We start from the raw sequence: 26245 nt of genomic DNA, 5'->3' as shown, positions 1-26245 counted from the left end.
CCAGTGATATGAATTTTTTTTTTTTTTTTGGTGCATGTGTCAGAAAACTGTCTGTCATTCACCTTACGGCATCTGAGTCAAGCTCAGCTCCAGTGAAGAGGATAATAAATGGCTACCAAGGCAGAAGCAAATTTATCAGAAGCAGTCTGTTAGACCAACAGATGGGTAGCCCACAGTAGGTGTTTTCTCCTGGATAACAAGTACAGTATTTCAGACTGTCATTTCAGGAAATTCTCCTGTTTCATTCAGTAACACAACACTGACAGAGCAGAAAGAGACTCAAGCAACTCCACTGCAATTAGTGTTACTGATCTTCCTCCAAGTACTAATGGGGCAGGGTGGGGGAAGAAGTGATGTTGAAGCACTAATGAGCTGTGGAAGTCAAGAAATATCCATGACACAAGGCTTCACTACATTTCTGTAGGTGTGTTTTCCTGTTTGAGTAATATCACCCTGTTCAGAAAGGAAAAATTTCTTACAAAGGTTTCCTGGGCTTTAGCTAAATACATACATCTCAGACTTGCCCCTCCACCCACATCCATCCATTATTATTGTTGTAGGAACAACATCCATACTTTATAAGAGTAAATTTCACAGGTTTAAAAAAAAAAAAAAAGGCATTTTTAGGGACACCAGGTGTTTCACAGATGTGAAAAAGCACTTTGATAATATCAAACCAATCAATTCTGTACAAGAAAGTATAGTAAATAGTTTAGAAAACATCACTGTCATGCAACTAGATTATTTCGTACAAACAGCAAAAAAGGAGAAAATAAAGAATGTATAGAACAAAAAGTTTTCATTGACCTGATTTGTCAGAGATGTTGGCTGTGACTGGCGTGGTGGAGCAGCTTGAGTTAGCCTTTGCGCTGTCCTTGGAAGAACCAACTTTGGGTTTATTTTTCGTTGCCTCTAGTGCTTTGACCTTCTTGGCATGTTTACTTCCTTTGTAGTGGGCCTCGGCCTGGCTCTACAAAGGAGAACAAATCAGGCTCACTTTTTTCTGTATTTCTATATAACACAATGGATGACAAGGCAGAAAAGTGACACTTTCAATAGTAGGCACCATATTATTCCACCTAGAAAATTTTAGCAGCTTTATGCTAACAGTTTTCCTAGATGTAAGTTCTTATATATTCAAATGACAGGATTTTAATGAATGGCACATGTTTTCAGTAACTTGGAAAAAGAGGCTTTGAGATTATATAAAGCTCTTTCACTCCTAATGTAATTCTTTGCTTCTATGGTGTTTAAAGATTTAAAGCACTATACAAATGTAAACACATCCAACTGAGAAAGATGCTACTCAATTTTCATGTACTGTTCCCTAGTCTTTATTGCTTGTAGTTAAAAAGATGTACCATGCTGTAACATGATTAAATAATCCATTTTTTCCTTCTGTTTGATCCAGTACAGAAGTCATAAAGTATTTTCATCATTACACTAACAGCAATTGAAACAGGCATTAGTGACTTTACGACTTCACTATCAGATCAAGCAGGAAGGGTTAAAATGAAGAAACACCATACCTATAAATTTCAATAGACCCAAGTAAAACACAGAAAACTACATGCTTATCTGTCTTGACTGTTTTATAAATTGCCTTGAATATTTTTTTCCAAACACTAAGAAAATTGGAACCTGAACAACAGGAAGGAGAGGGACTTATATTTATTACCTTTTTTTTTTTTCCTTTTTTTTTTTTTTTCTCCTCAAGTGCTTTATATATAATGTACTCTTCTTGGTCTGCCCAAACAGAACAGTAGAAATATACTGAGAGGTAATGTTTACTTCACTTTTGTCTTAAAACTATCTTCAGAAATTAGGTCAATGTTTCTGATGTTGCACAGCTAAAGCTAGACACATAAATAAATGCCTGTTTTTTCACTGATTTTGAGTCCCCATTATTGTTCCTGACTCTACATAACCAGCTGCCTTGACAAATCAGGCCACTTTGTTAGGTGCAAAACTAAGGAACTACATGCTTAATACAAACTCCAAAGCTTGGAAATGTCAGCTAATGAATCTAAATGTTTTTCTTGACTTCTTAAGAAATTAACTTACCAAAAATGGGTAAGAAATGTAATTTTATACAAAACACAGTCTATTTTCATAACATTATACTATTCAGCAATAGCTTTGCACTATTAGGATTTCCAAACATCATTCTTAAAAATTATTTCAGACATACTACTAGGCACCTCTATTGAAGGTTACATATTAACTGAAAAAGTTAATATTGTAGTTTATTTCAAAGTAAAACACTCAGAGAAAGCATGCTTCATGACCACACCTTGGTACCTGGCATATAAAAACATCAGTGCAAGTAAACTTTTACTATGTTCATGCAAAAACACATTCTCTCTCCTCAGCTGACTAGGACTATTTTATTTAGTTCACTGTGTTAAATGAAGCGAGCCATGAAACAAGACACATGCTTTTTATAAAAAGCAACTATAACATTCAAGATGTTTGAATTCCATAAAGAATACTGCCATAATGAGGAAAATAGTTTTAAGATCAGCAGAAATAGGCACTACAATAAAGTCACCTTGGGACAGCATGTAATAACAGTTTTATCATATGGTAGAGTGTAAAAAAAAAAAAATTATATGCACTGTAAAAACTGATGGGAGAACTGCCTTTAAAATAGAGGACTGAAGTTTGTATACACTGAAGCTTCTTAAGTGATTATACACCCTGTGAAACACAGTGCTTTCCACCTTGAAAGGGTAGTGCATGTGATGTGTTGTGGCTGAATCTTTTCTTTTATAGATTTCAGTAAGCAAGCATTCAGTAAGAAGGGCTGCTAGATAAGTTTTACTTAGAATACCTTTGAAATTGAGATTTTTTTAAAAAAACTTTATTATAAAACCAGTAAAGTCTCCTCATCAATTGCTATTAGACTATTTCTTGATTTTAAAACATCTGAAATAGTAACACGTCTACAAACACAATTTAAGGATTATAAAGAAACAACTAAATAGCTATACCACTACTACTATGTGCACTACTTAAAGGGACACTTGTCAACTTCTGGGTTGGACTTCTTCAGTTCCGAATGTGCGTAGAGGAGCACAGATCTGTTTGCACCCTGTTACGTCGATGGGCTTTACACAGGCACAGGAGTCTCACCCTGTCTCTCTCTGCCCTTGCTGGATTTTGTCCATTTCTCTTAAGTTTTGCTGTTGCTGCCTGATGCACTAGAAGGAGGGTTTGCCATCAACAAAATTAAATGGACTGTTCACATGCTACAGTGTACAAAAAGTGCAGCTAAAAATTGAGGTGTATATATATATATACCCTTTCCATTCCAATAGTTCTAACTTTAAATAATAGCAAATGCAAGATTTTCCACTCAAGCATTCTCAAGTTGATGATGTCCCTTTAAATATTTGAACTCTATGCTCTGCGCATATGTGTGCTGTTGATAGGATCATATGCTGCCTGAGGCCAAAGCTATAACATAAGAGACATAAGTGCACTCAAGAGAAAGACTTAGTAAGTCAATTCCTTGATAATAAGCCTTTCTGCTGATATTTGCAATAATAATGCCTGCAATATCAGTAATAACCTACTACAGTCTTTGATTCCCTTCATTCAATCCTCATATAGAGTACATGAGACCTGTTGAGAACAAACAAGCCCAGGCAGAATTAAAATTAAGATTTTCATAAACACAAGCAAAGCCTCATGGAAATGTGGTCAAGGGATTCACTTTTGATTTAAGTTTTGTAATTACTATAATCTTTTTATTATCAAATTCATAGTTGTATACTGTAAGACCAAAAGGCATTGTTATGACCACCTAAGTAGGGCTTCTGAAAACACCAGCCTTTTCCAAAACTGTTTGAACTAGTCCATATTCCTTCGGGGAAAAAAATTGTCTAGCTTTAGCTTTAAAGTAGCTAGGGATGGAAAATCTACCTTTGGTAAATTGTTTCAGTGCTTCACTTTGTCAGTTAAGTACATACCATTTACTTCTACACCAAATGTGCCTAGTTTCAACTTCCAGTGGCTGGATTTTGTTAAACCTTTATTTTTTAGGCTCTTTCAACTCATCTCTGTTCTGTGAGTAGAAACACAGATAGTTCTTTTCAAATATGAAGTTAGAGGAGCATTCCTTGAGATACTGAAGCAATGTTTCCTAGCCATATAAGCACTATTTTCTAACCCTTTCAAGATACACCTGAAGTTCAGAGTTTGCTTATTATCCACTGTAGGATAAATTATTTGATTCAGCTGCCTTTTGGTAACTGAAATGCAATATCAACATGGAACTGTGTTCTGTGTAACTGTGTTAGAAAAACCATTGGAGTTTTCTGGAGTTCTAGTAAGCAAAAGAAAAAAGGATGCTGTGGGAATCTCAAATTAGAACGCAAGTTCTGATTATTACTGGTACCAATTATTCTGATTATTAATGCCCTGATCATTACTAACCCCAGTTTTATAAAATATTTGCACAAGTACCACATTAAAGGCAAACGTATTTGCTCCAAGTCCCATTTAAAACGTTCCTGACACAAATACAGCAATACAGTATAGGTTACGAGCTTTGTAACACACATCATTGAAATACTAAACATATCTTTGAAATAAGCCATGACATAAAAAAAATTTAATTTTTGGTTAAGACAAGAAGCTGAACATTTATTTTCATTTGCTCTAATAATCCAAAGAAAGTTCTGTAACACAAGGTTTAAAAGTCACATGTATAAAAGAAGCATAATTTATTAGTTTTAATACAAACCCCCAATAAAATACAAAACGAAATTAAAAGTAATTATTTTAGGGATGCAATATTTTAAATGGATACTGACTGTACTTTTTGATCATCATTAACATTAACTAAACTAAGTACAACTAATTTATGCAAATTCTGTATCATCAAAACAATATTTGAGAAAACACAAAAAAGTTAGGAAAAGCCAAAATAAAAATATGTAACCTTAATGAAACTCTCTGTACTCATGTACTGTGATGGTTTTTAATTGCATAATACTTTATTCCAGTGTATAGGGCTGCATTTACTGTAGGGCTGAATCAATTCTACAGTAAAATAATTTTTCTGTGCCACAATTCAATATTATTGGAATATTTATTTTTTAAATAAACAGATTAAGTTAAATTTATTGCTTACATAATAAAAATTAAATGTCACCATTGAACTTCTATTATTATTATAGTTTTTAAATTAAAAGTTTACTAGGTTAATGAGAACACTTTTTGAAAAAGTGGAGTAAGAAAATATTTCATATGAAAGAATTCCCTACCTAAAAGGAAAATCTAATTTTCACTTGGTTCTAAAACAGACCATGGCCTACTAGCTTGATATATATGCATTGCGACATTTTAAAATGGAATCCCCCTACTTACTAGAAAGTAAAGAAAGTTGTCAAGTACTGCTTAGTAAGATTTAATGAAGAGGAAATGCTTTAAGCTGCAATAAATGTGACATTACATACCAGCATGCAAAAAATATCTTTGTACTGACCTGCCAAATTTTACAAAAGTGTTTATGCGTTTGCCTGGCATTATTTTTTGATCAACAGGATGCATATTTTAAGAACTAAACATATGTGTAAATCTTTAGAAGATCATGGCTTAGTGAGAAGCTGTATTTTCAATTCAGTTGCAAATAATTAAGAGTATCATTGACAGACAACTAAATACGCACTTTTCTCCCATTGCTTTTCAAATTTCTACACCTTAAAATGGTGGGATGATGCCCATCCTCCCTTTAAGCAATCTAGATTTTTAGTTCCATTCACGGTGTTTTTAAGTAGTAACTAAAAAAAACCTTACCAATTAAACCTTATAACTTTTTTTTTTTTTTTTTTTTTAGAAAGCCTTCTATACTATAAGGATTAATGACTTGGTTGTAAGAAAAGACAAGTTTTTCCTCCCTTAAAAATATATTTCATTGAGACACACAAATGATCCAAATGTTACATTTTATTTAAAATCTAAAGGTAATTGTTACTTTCAACTTCAAATCATTAAGTTTGAAATCTAAGCATCAGGATGTTACACTGTGAGACTACATACAGTACATTAGCCTTATATACCAGATTGCATCTAATAAAACATCAACAATGCAAATCTTTATCTTCTACATGTAAGCATCCTTTCTAAAATAAATGTGAATATCATTAGCATATTATAGTGCTTTAAATAACCTCAGTGGCTTTACTTTGGATAAACTTAAATATGTGTATATGTATAGATATGTGTATATAGAAAGATACAGATAACCAGGAAACATACAAATCATACAGATTCATTGATAGTGGTATTACCTTTAAGAAAACTTTGAAATTCAGGTAAGACTGCAGTACAAAAGATTACAGAAAATTATCCCTGTCAGGAGCAATGACTGACAGTATATTTGAAATCAGCACTGTCATTTTGACAGTTCACAAATGACTGAGTTTTAGAATCTATTTGGTGTGTGAATGACTAATTAACTGAATTTATTACTACATAAAGAGACAAAATATTAACCTACTAGATCCCTTCAATGACAACCTGATGCAAGGTTTGACTAAGTTTAATGGTTCAGTGTGTATGTGTGTGAGATCAAGATTTTTTCAGGTTTCTTCAGAAACTGCTGAAGCAGCCCTTCAACAGGTCTTGATGGAAATAAGACCATTGGACCACCGACGCTTGAGCTGAATGCTTGAATCTGCTACCACATTATCCAGTCTGACAATTAACATATAAAATTAAAAATATGTAGAGCAGCATGACATTAGGAAGGAGAAATATAGAAATAAAAGGAGGCTCTGACGTATCCACGTGGGAAGTCCGGGTTCATGCCTTAAGCTCTGCAATACCAGGTGAGTGCCATAACTAAATGGAACTGAACATGGGGCCTCGTGTCTCCTATTTCTTCTCCCTTGCTACCGCATCTTTTTAAATCAGGAATTCCATCCTGGATGGGAAGTCTTCTCAGCAGCAATTTTATCTCAAATGCTGTATTCATTTGGTGTCAATACAATGGTAATCTCCAATGAAAAGTATTTTGTTGAAAATGCCACAAAAGCTTCTGCTAATACCACTTCAAGCACACAGACAATTTACAACTGGAAGACTTAACAGATATGTAGTAATCCTGAAAACTTCTATTCTGCTCTGGAGTATCTACAAAGATAAATTCCTCCTGCATACCATAAAAAGTTTTACATAATTCTAAGCTAAATAAAAAAAATCTAACAAGTCCTAAATATAACGTACACTGTAGAAAGACCACCTCTCAACACCTGTGTACCTGCCCACTTTTATACATCAAGCTGATTCCTATTCCAGGGAGCATATCATTAATAAAGAATTTCCTTATTTTATAATTATTCCAGAATATTTACAACATCCTCATAATATTCAGGTCTTCATCCTAAATTAACAACAGCTTGATTTACCCAACCTTATTTTGAAATCAATAGAATTTGCATCTGAAAGATACAAATAAGGCCTATGTAGTGTTGGAAGAGAAGTAATAGTATTCTTGTAAAAGCATGGATCTAAGCAAGGCCGTGACTTCCAGAATTCCTGATAAGTACATAATTCCACCATAACTACATAGTCTCAAGTACAAAAAAATTCATTGTTTTTGCAGGTAAAGTTCTTAGCGTGGAAGTAGCTAGGTTACCCATAATTGTGTTACATTAGGGAATAAGAAGTGCTTTAATGAAGAAGTGTGTGCAGCATCCCTGAGAGCTCTCCTGACATGGCTGCAATAGCAGTGGTCCTAGAGAAGGCATCTAACTGTGCAAGACTGGAGAAGCACAGAGGTATTTATATCCGTAACATATTGTCATTTTAATTCACAGCAGGTCCTAAACTATAAAGCTCCCTTTCTTAAAATAGTAAGAGGTCTACCAAATGTTTTATCACATAGTTTACCTGTTAGAACCACGTTGCAACAGTATGCATATTTATGTGAGAAATATATAAATTAAGAAGAATTTAGACTAATAAAAATCACATGAAGTGATAAATTAGGAAGTGGTGTTGAAAAATTTAGTTTTAACTCATTTGATATTAATAATAGATGTAATTGAAGAAATCTGCAAAACAGAATTCTTCATACATTTGTTACACCAAAGCTATACATTATTTTTTCAATTCTGTTCTCAGTAGATTTCTAAAACCTAATTGCTCCAAACATTAAGACAGATTACTATTGAAAAGGACACAGAAAAATCAAAAAGCTGTGAAGATCAGCCGTGTCATAAGAAGTCAACTCATATTTTAAATATCTAACCAAACTTAGTTAAAATAGTTCTGTTAAATAGTTCTGTTAAATAGTTCTGTTCTGTTATTTGAACAGAACTTTCAGCACGTTATAACCCTGTACCCTATAATCGTGCAATATTTCTGTCACGTTGGAGCTAACAACTTTCATCATTTTGTCAGTTCTGTCTGCAAAATAGAAAATTACCTTCACAAGTTCCTGAGATTTATGCTTTTAATTACCTCCTATCCGCTTCACTACCCTCCATACCCAAAGAATCAATATAAATAGTCTTATTTATAGGGAAAATGTAAAACATTTGACAAAAGACAATGACAGTTCTGGAGATTTTTATTTGATGCTATTGATTATTTTGCGTGTTATCGTTTTGACAGCATGAGTGATTCACTCAAATTTGCAAAGTTAACATTTGGTAATACTTGCCTAAACTTCAAAAATTTGCCTTCTGGCTTTTGAAAGAGATGATCAGTATCATCACATCATTTTTATTAGCTATAAATGCATTCAACAATAAGATGACCTTCAGCATCTCTTAATGCCCAACTGTTACATCTGCTTTTTCTGGTCTACAAGGTGTTTTTTCTTCATTTCTGAGTCTTTGCAGGTGACATCAAAAAGCAGTACCAACTCAAAGTCATTACTCACAGAGCAACACACTGTGCAAACACAAGTTTATTTCAATCAAACGATATCCTATCAACAAGATGGTACCTACCAGGATGTATCACAGTCAAAGAACTTTCTACCTGAAACAGAAAGTGCACAGAGGGAAGCAGATACTCCTAGACGTGATCAACAGATGACAAACTCTGCTTTCAAAAACACCACCACCAAACAAAAAAACTGAGCAAAAAACCATGAGGACTGCTGGCTGGACTGCTGGCATAATACATTTGTGAGTTTGGAGTACAGAGAGGTCTGGCTGCTGAGGAAAGGGGCTGGATTAGCACTGACGTCATTTATAATGCCCAAGCTCCAAAAGCTCTGCGGACTATCAATACAAATAAGGAGGGAGAAAAGCAGAGAGAAGTTACTTGAACATAAGGTGATGATTCATAGATATGGAGAAACAAGCAGTTCTGCAGAAGCCAAACAAGCATCCTTGCAACTGCAACTCACTTTTCTCCTATGGCTGCAAGCTACAGTGTCAGATGCCATAACAGAATGTAAAATACACATCTTGGGGACGGTCTGGCCAAAGCTCCACAGCTGCTGGAGAGACTTACTGCCACACAGCAGCTGCAGGAGATGCTGCAGATTCATCTGGTGGCCAGGAGGAATGAGACAGGACGAGCCAAGAGTAGGCAGAGAGGAATCTATGTGGGATAGCAAACAGCCATTTTTCCCCTTGCCCTGTTGCTACTGGACCCTCTTACAGGTATCATAAGGATTCAGCGAACTCACTCAAGCTGCTTTTTGTTTCTGCTACAATGTCTGTAATATAAACAATATCAGCAAGCCAGACCTATGTAATGAATATGAAAACTTATTTAGCAAAGCTTATCTATAGTCCACATAGATAGACCATGGGTTTGGAAGGAATCCCATAATTCTCAAAAGGAAAAAAAAATATTTTTTAAAAGGCTAAGCTAGATCTTTCTCAGCATGTCTTGCTTCCTCTTGGTGGAATACAGTTACATCCCTTGCTCTGATGGCCTTTAAGCAAGTGTAAAATCCGACTCGCTATCACAATCTGTTCCGTGAAGAGGATTCTTCCTCTTCTGCTGCATGGTCTCTGGCGGTAGTAAACATAACCGAGATATTTCTTATTTTTTCTGAGCTGGATTATAACAGAAGATCATAGCTTGAGCTTTACTGACACACTAGTCATTGCTGCATTGGAACACATCCTGTTTCATCATCATGTAGAAATTAAAAGATAAAATGGTGTTAACAGATATTTTGACACCAAGATGGAAACACCTGTGTTTATTCTAATATACTGGAGCAAATCCAACTGTAACTATTAATGGATGGTGTTGCTTTATTTTTTTTTAAACAGTTTTCCAAAAAAAAAGTATGTTCCTCTGCATAACAGAATAAAGTTTAAGCAGGCTGGAATAAGTATCTCACTGACTATTCTGACTAATCAATCTCATCAACTATCAATCCTCATAACATTATCCTTCCTAAACTGAGATTTCCAACTTAATTCAACAGCAGTTGACTCCTGGTATCTATCATCATTAAAAATCAGTTTAGGAGAAAGCCTTTTCTCTACTCCTTCCTCACTTTTTTGCCATTTCACTCCCTTTGAATTTATGAGAGCTCTACTAACTTCCCAGTTTTCTGGTATCATAATCATGTGATCAATTAACTTTCTCCTATTCTTTTCATGCTTTTTCTCCTGACTAAATCCTGCTTCCCCCCACTGCCACCCCCACCACCCCCCTCCAAAAAAAAAAAGAAAAATATAAAGGAAAAGAAAAAGAAAATAGAAGGCAAACCTAATGATTGGGGATTCAGTTCTAGAAGCAGGCATCCAGTATAATTTGGTATGTCCTCAGGTGCCCTGCCTGACCTCCAACTGCAGGTCAGGAGGTCAGGTCTACCAGCCTGGTGTGGATGTTCCAGATACCTCAAATACTCAAACAACAAGACACTTAGGTTTAGGCACCCAATCCCACTCTAAGTACCAGCTAGAGAATCTTAACTAGATCACACCAAAAATATTGTTGAAGCAACCTCAGTTATCACTGTTGTCAGGTCAATACTACTGTTACAGATAAAATTCCCATTCAAAGACCTCAAAGTTCAGGCTGTAAAAACAACTTTAGTTTGGTGTTACTTCACGGAGATGGCATTTTATTTTTCTGTTTCTTAAGACGTTGAATCATCTCTTCTGTACTACAGTTTCTCCTGGAGTTGACAGAGCTTGGAAGGGGTGCTCAAACTGTTCGTGCCAGAATTCATTAGCAGAAAAACACAACTTCCAAATTGACCAAACTGCAGCTAATGAATTCTAGAAAAGGACAAATAGAGTATGATGGCAAATGTCTATGAAAATGTCTATGAGTCAAAACCCATCATTTCTTTTTTGGAAGAGGATAAACAGATCAGGCTAAAACTAGACTGAATTTAGAGTTTGTATACAGGTGTTTTCTTCATGTTGTACTTTTAAAAATTGACTGGGAGATCCTGAAGAATTCAGCTAGGAAACACTGTTCAAATTATAATATTGTAGAATTAAAAATAGGATCATCCTAGCAATTTTTATTTTTTAAATTACAGGAGGCAACATTTCAACATTAGAAGTTTACTCCCACATTAAAGACAACCTATTTTAAAATTTCCTTCCATCCCTGATAACAGACCTTCTCTTCCTGCAGATAGCTGCAGATCCCTGCCTCTGAATCTTATGCCAGAACAGTCTCACCAAAGCTAAACCTGCAGACACACTAGCAGAAGAAAACTAAAACCTTTGCAATTTACTGTATTAATTTAGTGGAAGGTTTGACAACTATAAATTGAGTAGACTGAATCTTTTGGTCTATTGATCCAGACCAGTGGGTGTCCACAGTGTGAGGAAAAGATTGCAGGCAAGGAAACCAATTTTCTTCTTCTCACAGATGAATATCCACTGGTCCATATGTTACTCATGCAACAGATAAAGCACTACTAGAATCAGGTCAGAATCTTCAAACACCATGCAACTGGAATTCATTTAGGAAAACAAAAGTAAGAAAACTACTTAATAGCTTACTTCTGTCATTTTTATTTCATTTGTCTGCATAATTTAGGTCAAAGGAAGTTCAAAGGAAGAAAATGCCCATCGACAACAAGGACCATATCAGCCTTGTAGAGCTAGAAGAAACTGCAAGTGTGAAGTGGATGTACTACAAATCTCATTCTGCAATGTGCTATGCTCAAGGTTTTAATGCAGGTTATCACAGTTTGGTGCCAACCAAAAGGCTCTCAATACCTTCTTAGGATGTTACATGGTAGAACTGATTCACTGAGATTCAAGAGTTACAAGGTTCACAAATATCCAACTCCCTTTTCCCAACCCATAAACACAGGATGGATTATAAAGACTATTCCACCCCCTAAGCATAATTTCACATTATAAAGGGACAAAAAAGAAAAATACAAGCAAAGACTCCAGATTTTAGAAAGAACTATAAGAGTCTGCAGAACTTAGCCGAAAGGCCATTAGCATTACCTCAGTGAAATTATAACAACACAGATTATGGGCAGGGAGGGAGTGGTGAGAATAATATGCAAATAAAAGAAGATCTCCCTCTCTTGGAAAGAAAAGAAAAGGCAACACACACTCAGATAAATAACTCTTAAGGTCAAAAGACTGAACACGGAGGAAAGATTTAAAAGCTTCCCAGGAGAAGGTGAATAATCCAATGAAAGGCTAGAAAGCTTTTAAAATAGAAGTGCTATACTATGAAAACTCATTCTCCAAATATTCCTGTATGTTGTGGTTTTGAAATATCTGTGAAACTTAAATTTATATTTAAGTGTTTTCTGGTATTAGTAACACTACTAGAACCTCAGCACATTCTAAAATCAAATTTCCAGGTTGTTTGTGAATGTCCTGGTAAAGCAAACTGCTGTAGAAAGTAAGGAACTGCATTTTATCACTAACAGCAGCACAGTCATGATGCTTCATCTTTTCTTACAACTATTCATTACAAAAGGATGACGATATTTTCTAGTAACTAGAACTGAGCATATTGATCACATTTAGAAAGAAAGGAGCATGACACCGCATGAATATACCCGCCCCAGAAGAAGAAACAAGGGCATACGCTGCCACGCTTTTGTGATGCCACTATTGAAAGCAGAATACAATATGCACTTTTTGTTCTACTTTGTTTGTAAGTCTAGATAGGAAGAATTGCTTGGTTGGCAGATGTACAAAATGATATAATATTTCAGCTCTTTTTTTGTTTTGAGCCACTAAGTTGTAATTCAATCCGTCTCTGCCTGAAGTGCTGTTTGTCCACCTGAATGTTGGTGCAGACAAAGCGAGCGACACCTCGAGGGACAGGACCCATCATCAGTGGGATCCTGGCCTCACCTCAGGAGGAGAGGGAAGAGCAGGAACAGGCTGAGCTGCCTCCCTCGTGACACAGTAAGGGCCAGCTCAGAAGCAAGATTCAGATCCATGGAGCCCATGGAAATTTTTTAAAACTTTATTGGTTCTTTGCTTAATCAGTAAAAGTAGGTATCTGGACCAAGTATCAGAGCAGAAAGATTTTTTTTCCCTTAAATCTTAACCTTAAAGAGGAAAGACAAGTGAACTAAATTTTAAATAATGAGTTTTGAAATCAGTTATCTAAGTAGATATTGCCACTTCAAAGAAAGTTTAATAAGCTTGTCAGAAGATGACAGATTTAGAAATTAATTTGAAGGTAAAATAGCACTGCTTCAAAATCCCTACCAGCCTAGACAAGAAAGTGAAACTGGGGAAACCACTTCACAAAACGCTTTTCAAAATGGAATGATAGAGGCAAAGAAACTCAGAATAATAGGTATGGGTGCTTTACTGCAAATCTCTAGGAGCACCAAGTACTCAAAGGCTTTGAGGAGGTGTCTGCAAACTATTTCTTAAACTGAAATTCTAACAGCAAAATATATAATATTAACACATCACTTAAGGATTTGTTCTTACACTTGAGATCAACAAAAAACCTGAGAAATTGGTGTGGTTTTTTATTAGCTTCATGACATTAGTAAGTAGTCTCCAAGAATAAATACGTATATTTAAAGTGCCAAAGGTCATAATTTTCTTAGACATAGTTTTCTTAAATTTCTTTAATTTTCAAGCTACTCAGGAAAAACATATGTATTTTAAACATAGCAGTCAATGTACTCTTTTGTAATGCTTTTTTAATTATACCTCAGAAAACACTTTCCTTGAACTTTATCATACTCAAAAAGACAGCTAGATGTAAAAGTTCATATTTATTACAAATTAAAGCTACTGGAAGAGTGACTTTATTAAGAAATCTGAAGACATATTATCAGCAAGGATGTAGGAACAACAGGAAAAAGATATTCCTATTGGAAGAACAGCAGTTATGACATGGAGAACTCACAGGGAAGCTTTTCTGTCTGCTCCCCTCCTTTTTTTAAAAAAAACCCAAAACATTCCTTTTTGCAGTACCTTGTGAAGGTTACTGGACTGTCAACTGGGATATCGTCAATGGATGCGGCATTGGATATTGTGCCAGACCCATTCAAGAAAATCAAAGAGCGATGTACCTTTATGGACTTCCACCTCTGAGTGGACAAAATACCAGCCCAGCAGGCTGAAAAGAATGTAGGCAGAACTGGAATGATTTGTTTGTTAAAAAAAGGTTTAGATTAATTACACCTAATGTACCAAAAAAAAAGGAATTACAATAGCCAATACTCACATCAGAGTTAAAGCGAAGCTGGCAGACATTACAGGAAATGACTTGTTTCTTCTTTGGGGGAATGGACACTCCAAATGTATGGTTTATGACTGCTTTTTGCACAGGATCCATCTGGAGAACAAACAATAATCAATTTACAACTTTTCAGGACAATATACAGTACAGAAGAAAAATAAAAAATAACACTTTCTGCTGGAAGCTTTTTCTTTTCTTTACTTTTTTGAGATAAACAGGAGGAAACAAAATTTCAGCCCTCATCATAATTAGATTTAACACAGGTTAGGGAATTGGTAGCATGCCAGATCTTATGAAGAAAAGGCAGCTCCACTGTTGCTGCCATCCCCAGGCTACTGAACAGTTCCCCCCTCAACCCTGCACATCCTCTGTGCTGCAGGGCCCCGCTATCACAGCTGAATTGCTAAGAGCCCCCTGAAAGCCTTCCCCTATCACCTGCTGATCCAACAGACACATTATAAGAAACCATTCAAAAATTCTGCCCCCTAAAAAATCACTGTCATTTATCTCTACTTGTTTTTTTTTTTGTTCCATGATAGATACTAGCACTTATTTGGAAAATATTCTCTCCTGGAGACCTCTTTGTGAGACGAGGTCCTTTGCAGGCTCCATTAGAAACTCCACTTGCTGGGAAAAAAAAGGTCGCAATCCCCAAACATTTCCACGCAGAACCGATGAGTGACAGAGCCCATGTGAAGGTTGAAGTTCAGAGGAGCACGGAGGGAGTGTTTGCACTGGGAAAGGGTACTGAAGTTACCACGCTTCAGAAAACATTTTAACACTGTGAAAAATGTGAGATAGGTGATACACTGAATATATTAATTTTAAATTTGAGTGAACATTTTTGGGAACTGGGAACTTATTACATCTTTGCTAAATACCAGGACTCCTGTTGGTCACCAGTTTAGAATATCCTCAAGATCGCAGAGAGCTCTGTTGTTAACAGTGCAGGAGCTGGGGAATAGCACTGGATGTTAAGGAAACAGAGTTTATAACTGCTACTGTGTCAAGGCCTCAGTTAAGCATAATATATCATTTTTTCTGATGTGGCATGGATACAGCTTAAAATTAATTTCCTGACTCAAAAAGATTCAAACTTATTTTTCTAATTCAAATAAAACAGAATGACTGGTCTGATCTCCCAGCTGATCCTGCTATGAGCATGAGGTTGGACCAGATGACCTCTGAGGTCCCTTTCAACCAAAATTGTCCTATGAGCATCTGTGCACATGTGGTCCTCCATCCTTGTTTAAGATGAGAAATGGATCCTGAAGAGGAGAGGACAAAAAATGGCAGTCTACAAGAAAATGTAAGTGCTCATTTCCCAACTTTGTTTTTGAAATAGCTCAGGAGAAAATAATTCAATTTTTTATAAACTTATATTTTTCTGAAGCTTGCTTTGCAGTCACGGTGATGGGTTTTTCCCTTTACAGTACTATTTGAAGGAACTACACCTGGCTGTTAAATCTTGGGTGGTATACATCACATATTTGATACTAAACCGACTTAAGAAAGGAAGAGAGAAAAGTTAAAGTTACTGATTCATTAGTTAAAGAATTGTAACAGTAAATTAGCTGCTTCCAGACTTTCTAAATCTGAGGATAAAAGACTGTAATTTTCCCTTAGTATGCATTTAAGCTTCCAGAGGAGCCTGCACTAATGAGCATTTTCTTCACATATATGCACATGCACAAATACACAAATGCAAGAAAAACAGATTGCATTGTATCTGCCTAAGAAGACATTCTCCAGTAATGTATTAGCTAACATTAAACACTTAATTTCTTTGGACTACAGATACATAGGTTTCTTGCTACATTCCTTTTAAACCAAATGCATGGTTTTGTAAATGTCATTGCTAACAAATTTTCTGGAGTGATAATAGAATTTTTATCAGCTTTTGCCATTAAATACTATTTTCATAGCCAAAGAGGTACCATATTAAGACAATTACAAAAGTAAAAATACTTCATCGAGAATGAATTACTGAATTATTAAATGACACAGTGTTTTTACAATGAATGTGATAAAGTCTAAAAAAACCCTAAGATAAATATCCTTATTTCCCATTTCCTCTGTTTCTAGAATATAGTGACAGTCCAAAGTTTAAAAGCTTAAAATATAACAAAAAAAATTATGTTTCTGACTTGTACCATTTATTGCACCACCCTGCATAATCTATCACAATTATACACCCATATTAAAAGTTTTTTGAGCATCCATTTTATAATAGATATGCCAGTCAGTATATATTATTACATTTATAATATATATTAAAACATTGCTGTATCATTAAGGGAATAGTTTTGGGTTTGGTTTTAAATGGAAGACATGTTTTGCTTTTCAACTTAACTATTAATTGTTAGATCAGGTAATCTAGAACAAAAGAGTAATGCTGAAAAGTACCTGAACCATTTGAAGTGTCTGAGATCGGTGAAAAGAAATAGCAAAAATACCCACTAGCGTCTGCAGTCCCGTTTAAAAAAAAATAAAAAGGGAAAAAGAAGCAGTGATCAATGATTCCTCTGTGCATTCCAGATAACAATCCACAGCACTAGTGTTGGGCAATGCCGTTCAAAACCATACAATGCAGACTATGCACAAAGTCCCAGTTTCAAACAGATGTAGCAGCACAAGGACAAAAACCTACACAAATAATACAGCTCACGCTGCTTCCAGAAAGTAGCACTCGGGATCCCCAGGGGATCGGTTAATGATCCTTCCCAAACCAGAGCCCTGCATGCAGTCTGGTCATGATTAGAATTCAAGAAGTGCAACATTAACAATTAATAGGTTTTAAATATATCAGAAACTGGGGTGGATTACAGCATGCTGGAAAAATAAAATAGTATCTCTCTGTTAGAAGATTAATGCTGCAGGGTAAACTGATCTCAGATCACTACACAAAATCATCTTTTTCATTGCAGGGAAGGAGTAGGAAAGAGGGAGAGAGTAATTTGTTGAGGTATATATTAGGAAATGATGCAGCATACTTTGCCCAGTGGGAAGCACTAGTATTTAAAAAACAGTTCTATAAAACAAAATAATAACAGAAGCTAACAGCTACTACAAATGCAAATAAAAATCTGCACTACGTTGTTTATGTTACAGGAGGAATTAATAAAGCAATTCACAGTGCTCTGTTTCCCAGTTTTAGCTGGGACAGAGTTAATTTTCTTCCTAGTAGCTCATACAGTGCTGTGTTTTGGATTTAGTATGAGAATAATGTTGATAACACACTGACGTTTTAGTTGTTGCTAAGTAGTGCTTATCCTAAGTCAAGGGTTTTTTCACTTCCCCATGCTCTGCCAGCGAGGAGGTGTGCAAGAAGCTGGGAGGGACCATGGCCAGGACAGCTGACCTGAACTAGCCAAAGAGATATTCCATACCATAGAACGTCATACTCAATATATTAACTGGGAGGAGTTGGCCAGGAGGCCGGGATCACTGCTCGGGGACTGGCTGGGCATCGGTCAGCAGGTGGTGAGCAACTGCATTGTGCGTCACTTGTTTTTCTTGGGTTTTATTTCTCTCTCTCTTCATTATCTTCTTTTGCTTTACAATTATTATTATTATTATATTTTGTTTTATCTCATTTATTAAACTGTTCTTATCTCAACCCATGAGGTTTACTTTTTTTCAATTCTCCTCCCATCCCACAGTGGGCAGGGGTGGGGGAGTGAGCAAGCAGCTGCGTGGTGCTTAGTTGCCAGCTGGGGCTAAACCACAACACTCTGGTAGCCATAACTAAGTTTAAAAACCTTTCAGTCTTGTTCTCCTATTTCAATTGGTTTAATAAAAAATTTAATTTAAAAATATCTTTCCAACAAAGTTGAAGGTACTATCTTTTTGCAACAAGTCTCCTTAAAACCACCCACACTATCAAAGTGAGTGAAGATTAACAGAATCCGGACAGGTTTCAGCAGTAATCTACTACTGCTTCTTCCATTTCCCGATTTCAGAACATGCAGACATGAGAAATACTCTACAACTACTGAGACTGACAACAATGTCTTTCAAAGCACTTAAAAAATGCAAATGCAGCAACAGACAATCCAAAAGCATAGAAGAACCGTTAAACTCTGTTGAAGCTCCATCTAGCCTATCATTTTGTCCCCCAAACAATCCTATGTAGTTACCAAGAGAAGAACAGGAGCAGCACAAACATACGTCATATTTCCCCTAATTATTTTCACCAGGTTGACATTCTGTGTATTTGGTAAATCCCAGTGACCTTTTCTTGCGTAGTCACTCCCTGAACTGATGTAAAACAGTCTGCACTCTGCATTGAGTTCCAATGCCTACAATCTGCTGTGTCAAGAAACAATTCTTTTTGGTTAAACGTAGCTCCATCCAACTCAATTTTGTAAGACTTGTACCACATCCCAAGTTATCTCTGTGTTGCTCAGTCATTCTGTGCATGGAAACCGTTCCATTCCTTTGAGCATCTTTTTTGCCTTTCTCAATTCTACCACAATTTAACAAATCCAATCAAGTATTTTGAAGACATGGACAGGAACCATATACAATACTCCGGGTGGGTCAGTACTGCACCCTGAGCTGATGTTTTCATGGAAACACTATTATAAACCTGTGATCTCACTCCCAAGTGCTAATGGCCAACTCATGGCACATTACTTTCTACATGAAGTTTTGTGAAGTTTTCCTTGCATGTGCATCACTTTACATTTATCTAGATGGAACTTCACCAACCATTTATTGTCTGGCTTCTCAGTCTCATTAAGGTCTTTCACAATGATTTGGTCTTTCTTTGTCCTCACTACCTTGAAGAACTTCACCATTAGCAAACTTCCTCAGCTCACTTCACAAGCATCTTTTTGGCATGTCAGGATCCTCTTATGCCAATTTAGTTTTCTTAAAAACCTTTGCCAACTGGTTTTCTGAAAACCCTTTTGGTAATTCAAAATGTGTCACATAAAACATCCTTATTCACATGTTTGTTGACACCTACAAACAGGTTTGTAAAGAAGGATTTATCTTTTAAAAGGAATTATGTTGACACTTTACAGACAGTCTACAGTATGAGGTGTCCTCTTATACTATTCTTATTAAGGTTTCCTATTAATTTGCCTGGTAAAAATATGCCACCCAAAAGCTTACATTCTCCATGGAATGGGTTTTAAAAACTTGCATCACATTTGCCACCCTTCAGTCCTCAGGTACAAAAGCAATTTTATATGAGCTGTTACACATTATCATCAGTAATTCAACAATTTCATCCTTGAATTGCCTTATAATGCTTGCTACCAGAAACTCTCCCTGCCCTGCTGTATGTCATGGTACCACAGATTCTTCTGGTGCCTTCTGGGAACTGAACAAGACTACTAAGAGACATCAAAGTAGGCATAGGAAGGAGAAAAAAAAATTGAGCAAGTGCATCAGGAGAACTCCTTCAGTAAAACTGAACTTCTCGTTATATTAAAAGATCTCTTTACAAATAGCAGACAGTACAAACACCAATTTGTGAGTCTCAGAAATAAATTGCACTAATCCTGTCAAGAGCTAAGTTGCTACAAACCGAAAGGTTAGGTGTAATTTGTAAGCCTTTTGTTTAAATGAGGTAACACTATGTTGCAAGAAAAGCTGCTTTTTATGATGTTGGAAATCCAGAATATTTGCATTAGTTTTTGCTCAGGTGCAATCTCCAGTTTAAAAGTTTGGATAAGCCCAGATGCTTATCTGTGTTGAAGCTTTTGGTGTTTGCCTAGTATCCAGGGGTAAATTTCTGGTTACACATCTGAGCTAGTGATAGTGTCCTGATGTACATTTGCCATTTCTACCTAATAACCTAATTTCTAAGCTTTCCTTCTCTTCCTGATCTGCTTAGCTACTGAAGCATGCTAAGCAAGTGTCATAACATGCTATTTCTACCACTCCAACAAAAATCTACACCCAAAACCTCTGTCTTCTCATAACAGCAGCATAACCTTAAATATGAGTAAGGTTTAAAATTGTGACTGGGAATTTATGCCCTCAATTCAGTTACCTCTCATCATGATGTAACTCTTGGGTCAAATCTAGAGTTTTCTGTTAGACAAGCATTTGTAAACAGAATATTGGTAAGTGGGTATAAGAGATTTAACTGAGTATCACTTAACCACTGAGCATTAAGAAGCTTCTGAAACAACACTGAGAGTGGCCCTATGGCATACTGTGTTGTTCTACTCTGATAAAGCAAAATTTTAAAACTTATGTGGAACAAACTGTTAATATAATCCAATGTCTCCCCCTGGCAAAGGGAGGAAACAGTGGCATATATAAATTAAAAATGCAGGAGCGGCATCTAAATTAAATTCCGGGATTTTTTTTTAAACCATTGGACAACACTTCTTATTTGTGTGCCATTATTATTATTAATTATAAGTAGGCAAACAGCAACAAGTATCCTGTCGATCAGATCTTTTCAACATCCTTCTAGATCACAAGGCCTATCTGAACTACTCCTGTGTTTGAGCTCCAGTTGTCAGGAAAGCTGAGCACACCGCCACTATGGACAGTGACCATATGCTGAATCTTACTGTGAACTCTGCCATGTATACACAGTCTCCTACCATAACTGTACATATTAGGATGACTGAAAGAGTGACACAAGCGAATACACATACTCAACAGAGCACATACTTAAAATGCCCAGCGTAAAATCAGAACATTAACATTGTGATGCAATGCTTGGCACACTCGGCCAACGCAAACTAGCAAGAATCTGTTCTCTCCATGTTCGTGCTGCTTTTGTTCCAACAGGGAACATACTCCTCATTTGGCTAATGCTAATTGTAATTTACCATTCAAATCAATGCTATACTGTTATACGTTTCCTTGCTTATTTTGCATCACCAGGAACACTTGAGTCAGCTCTATCTGAAAGGAGGTTGTAGCAAGGTGGGTGTCAGTCTCTTTTCCCAAGTAACAAGTGATAGGACAAGAGGACACGGCCTGAAGTTGTGCCAGGGGAGGTTTAGATTGGATATTAGGAAAAATTTCTTCACTGAAAGGGTTGTCAAGTACTGGAACAGGCTGCGGAGGGAAGTGGTGGAGTCACCATCTCTGGAGGTATTTAAAAGACGTGTCGATGTGGCACTTAGGGACGTGGTTTAGTGGTAGACTTGGCAGTGTTAGGTTAACAGTTGGATTTGATGATCTTAGGGGTCTTTTCCAACGCAAATGATTCTATGATGTGCACAACTTCCTTTTCTTGTGGGAATGCCATCAATGCTCCCCGCATATTGGCCCTCCTTAACTAGCACAGAGCGTGTTGCCACTGAGATGTATTTCTGTACAGTGAGCCTGCAGTTCCCAACACCACCTCCCCACACCTCTATCTCTATGCTCTTCACAACACTTTGGGGGTTGAAAAAAAAACAGGCAGATGTAAAAGACCAATAACCAAGCCAGTGGAGGGCTTCTGTCAGATTCCCAGCAGCTGATCCAGAGGCTTGTGCGAATGTTTAATTAGAACAGAAAGAATAATTAATTTATAACATTATAGGCATTTTTACCATAATCCTGTGGTCTAACTACGGGTTGCTTTAATCCCATTTTGTTGTTTAACAGGCTCTCTTAATGTACTTACATATAGCACATTTGCACAGGGCATGAAATCTGGCTCTCACTGAAATCAAACCCAACCACACTCAGGTTACAACATTTTACTTTTTTTAAAAAAATTTTTAAAATTCTGAGTAGATGTCTTTCTCCAAGTGCAGAAAGACATAAGCATCCACTATGAAAGAATACAGATTACAGGGACTAATACCTCCCTTCCCTTCCACGTGGTTCCTAAAATACAACAACAACATTGTACTCTGAAGGCAAGTCTCTCTGAATGCAACTTCTCACTGTGTTTGTCCCTGCCCCTCTTGATCAATTTGGCAGAAAGCTCCAGCTTCCCCAAGGAAAACAGTGGCTGTGATAGCTGTGACCTCCACACACTACTGCTAGTCAGAGAAATCAGCCTGGAGGCGTTTTAAAACAAAACAAAAATCTTGCTGTAATTCACTTGCTAACATGTCAGATACTACAGCTATCCATGAAGAGTTGTTGAAATCACAGTGAGTACTTGAAAAATAAAAAAGGAAAAGACACACCTTTGGAATTTACACTTCTACTTCATTTTTAGTACAAGACAACTAAAGGGGCACCCAGAGCTGGGAACAGCCTTTTATGTCTTAAAAGAGGTGAAATATTAGTAAGTTCAGCTACCCCATTTTTCTTTTAAAGAACAAGAATCAGTTAATTTTATTTTTGTAAATTCCACATTATTTCTGTTAACAGAGTTGCAGGGCTGGAGTCCTGGACTTGGGAGACCAATTTTTTGTCTCTGGCCACTAGCAGTTAGGCTTCCCTCCCTACTTTTTTATCTCCAGTCCTATGGCATAATGCAGAGCCACTTGGTGTGCTACCCTCTTGCATGTTCCCCTTTTAAAGTACAGCTTGAATGGAAAAATGAAAAAGGGGATGATTCTCTCTGCATGCCTGCATTCACAATCACACAGAATACTGAAAGCGATGTCTGCAGCAATTTACAGATTTGTTTTAGGCCAGAAGGAACCATTACATCTGATTTCCTGAAAAACTCATGACACGATTTCATTCACTGGAGAGTTTCGGCCCTTCCTATTATGAAAGTCCAATAATTTCTGGTCAACTGGAGCCTAAATTTCAGGAAGAAACCTCAACAGCTTGCTTTAAAAGTTTCCAACTAAGTTAATTTACATCACTGGGGAAGCAATGCTTACCATGTCTGTTATAAACCATTCAATCTAGTTGTGTTTCTCTATTAAAGGTCACCCTAATCTCAGATACCTTCTGAATGTGTAGGCACTGCAATCAGATCAGCTCTTAACCTTCTCTTTGATAAACAAAATACGTTCCTTAAGCCTCTTGATATAAAAGCCTTGATTCATTTGGTAGGTTTTCTCTGACTCCTTTTCAGATTTTCAATATCCCATTGAAACATAGGTATGAAAAGTTAGAACAATATGCTCAAATATACTTTCTCTTTACCTACTTAATTAGATGTTTTTTTGTTTTACCAAGAAATGCATTAATCTTCTTGCCTCAGCATTGACGTGGGAAACACAGCCCTAAATCTTTACTGACATGCCCATTTATCCAACTCGTGTGCCAGCACAAATAATTTCACTATCACATGTCTCTCCAACAGGCTGTGTCCTGACCCAGTCTGGGAGAGGGAGCTGGCTGAAGTAGCACCAACCTGGGAATCTTATGTTAGAAGCAGAGACTGCTTTCAGTAGGGTTTTCACTTAGAAAGTCTAATTTGCAAGACTTTATTGGACCAAGCTCAGGAGGCCAATGATGAATCCCAGCCTTCTCAGCAGAATTAATGTATTGGGTTTGCATGGCAAGGTTTTGGTAGCGGGGGGGCTACAGGGGTGGCTTCTGTGAGAAGTTGCTAGAAGCTTCCCCTATGTCCAACAGAGCCAATGCCAGCTGGCTCCAAGACGGACCCGCTGCTGGCCAAGGCTGAGCCCACCAGTGATGGTGGTAGCACCACTGGGATAACAGATTTAAGAAGGGTGGAAAAAACCCTGCACAATAGAAACTGCAGCCAGAGAGAGGAATGAGAATATGTGAGAGAAACAGCCCTGCAGACCCCAAGGTCAGTGAAGAAGGAGGGGGAGGAGATGCTCCAGGTGCCAGAGCAGATTCCCCTGCAGCCCCTGGGGAAGACCATGGTGAGGCAGGCTGTCCCCCTGCAGCCCAGGGAGGTCCACGGTGGAGAAAATATCCACCTGCAGCCCGGGGAGGACCCCATGCCAGAGCAGGTGGATGCCCAAAGGAGGCTGTGACCCCGTGGGCAGCCCGCACTGGAGCAGGCTCCTGGCAGGACCTGTGGCCCTGTGGAGAGAGAAGCCCACGCTGGAGCAGGTTTTCTGGCAGGACTTGTCACCTCGTGGGGGACCCACGCTGGAGCAGTCTGTGCCTGAAGGACTGCAGCCCGTGGAAGGGACCCACGCTGGAGCAGTTCATGAAGAACTGCAGCGTGTGGGAAGGACTCATGTTGGAGAAGTCCGTGGAGAACTGTCTCCCATGGGAGGGACCCCACGCTGGAGCAGGGGAAGAGTGAGGAGTCCTCCCCTGAGGAGGAAGGAGCGGCAGAGACAACGTGTGATGAACTGACCCCAACCCCCATTCCCCGTGCCCCTGCACCGCCTGGAGGGGGAGGAGGAAGAGAAAATCAGGAGTGGAGTTAAGCCCAGGAAGAAGGGAGGGGCAGGGGGAAGGTGTTTTTAAGATTTGTTTTTTATTTCTCATTCCCCTACTCTGATTTGATTGGTAATAAATTAAGCTAATTTCCCCAGGTTGAGTCTGTTTTGCCCATGACAGTAATTGGTGAGTGATCTCTCCCTGTCCTTATCTCGACCCATGAGCCTTTCATTATATTTTCTCTCCCCTGTCCACCTGAGGAGGGGGAGTGATAGAGCAGCTTTGGTGGGCACCTGGCATCCAAAATCATGGTTAGGACCAATATAAGCAAAAGGAAAAACATTCTACACTGTCCAACTGAAACAAAATCAGGGATTTTCTAATCTTTTGCTCTTCTGTCCTCCTCGGTCTTCGCACTTCTCTGGCTTAAATCAAGAAACTCTGATATTTAAAAAAATAATAATAATCAGGTAAATAACTCTAATCTCTCCCTATCCCTCTCTTCTCCTCATATAACGTGATATGATTAAGCACAAAGATCAAAAGATAATTGAGAAAACACCGTTTTATTCTTTTTAATATTATTTTTCCGTGCTGGGAATATTTCCTCTGCCTTTCCTTCCCTTCATCCATGGATATATTTATTGTATGTTAAAAATAATTTCTGGTTTAGAAAATCATATTTAGGTGAGCCTTAGAAAGAGTGTTCTGAAAATTAAATACCATTGCAACTTTAGAAATTGTCATGTAAAAGATTATTAAAATTTAATATTTGATTGCTGTAAAAAGACCTAACCCAAAGAAAGAAAAAATTGGTGAGGCATCACAGCAAAAAAAAATTCTGCATCTGGTCTCAGTTTCTCACAAGACTTATTCTGAAGTGAGGATAGAAATGCATAAAATGATTGTGTTTGTAATGTGAACACCAACAATAGATTTAACCCTTATGGTAGAAAAATGTCAAATTTTCTGCTCCAGACAAGATTGGAGATTTTCATAGGCAAAATAAAGAAACAGAAAGCTGCTGAAAATGTTTTGGGATGAAAGAGAATACCCCACCCCCCCCCCCAAGCAAATGGAGAATGAAGAAAAAAGGAAGTATCTGACATTTAATGCTTTTTTTTTTATACTAAACTGAACCAGCTTTAAGTGATCAGCAGCTTTTTTTTTTTATCCATCCGGATTACTTCCCTACTATAGTACAAGACTTTGTATCTGTAAGATGAACTTTTACAGATCGAACTTTAGAAAAAGAACAAAGCACAAACTCAATGATTAAACTAATACTCAAGAAATATGACAATTTCCCTTCCCTTTGTGGCTTTGCTGGCTCACACGTTTAACTGTTCTTGAGTCTCTTCACCTGAGCCTTATATTATTCATTTGTAAAATGGGGATAAAAATATATGCAACC

At 37.2% G+C, this 26245-nt stretch overlaps 1 protein-coding gene across 1 annotated transcript in view; it reads right to left on the bottom strand.

The window, feature by feature from the left end:
* Positions 1–26245, bottom strand: part of ZNF385B (zinc finger protein 385B) — a 142823-nt gene that overhangs the window by 24973 nt on the left and 91605 nt on the right. The window contains exons 3-4 of the mRNA XM_010565857.1: positions 14629–14739; positions 808–970 (exon numbers count right to left, since the gene is read on the bottom strand). Coding sequence (XP_010564159.1) covers positions 808–970; positions 14629–14739 — 274 coding nt within the window. The remainder of the gene's footprint in view (positions 1–807; positions 971–14628; positions 14740–26245) is intronic.

The sequence above is a fragment of the Haliaeetus leucocephalus genome, unplaced genomic scaffold, assembly GCF_000737465.1.
Source record: "Haliaeetus leucocephalus isolate CR32 unplaced genomic scaffold, Haliaeetus_leucocephalus-4.0 Scaffold1, whole genome shotgun sequence".
Taxonomy (NCBI): domain Eukaryota; kingdom Metazoa; phylum Chordata; class Aves; order Accipitriformes; family Accipitridae; genus Haliaeetus; species Haliaeetus leucocephalus.
This window is presented reverse-complemented; position numbering and strand designations above follow the sequence as displayed.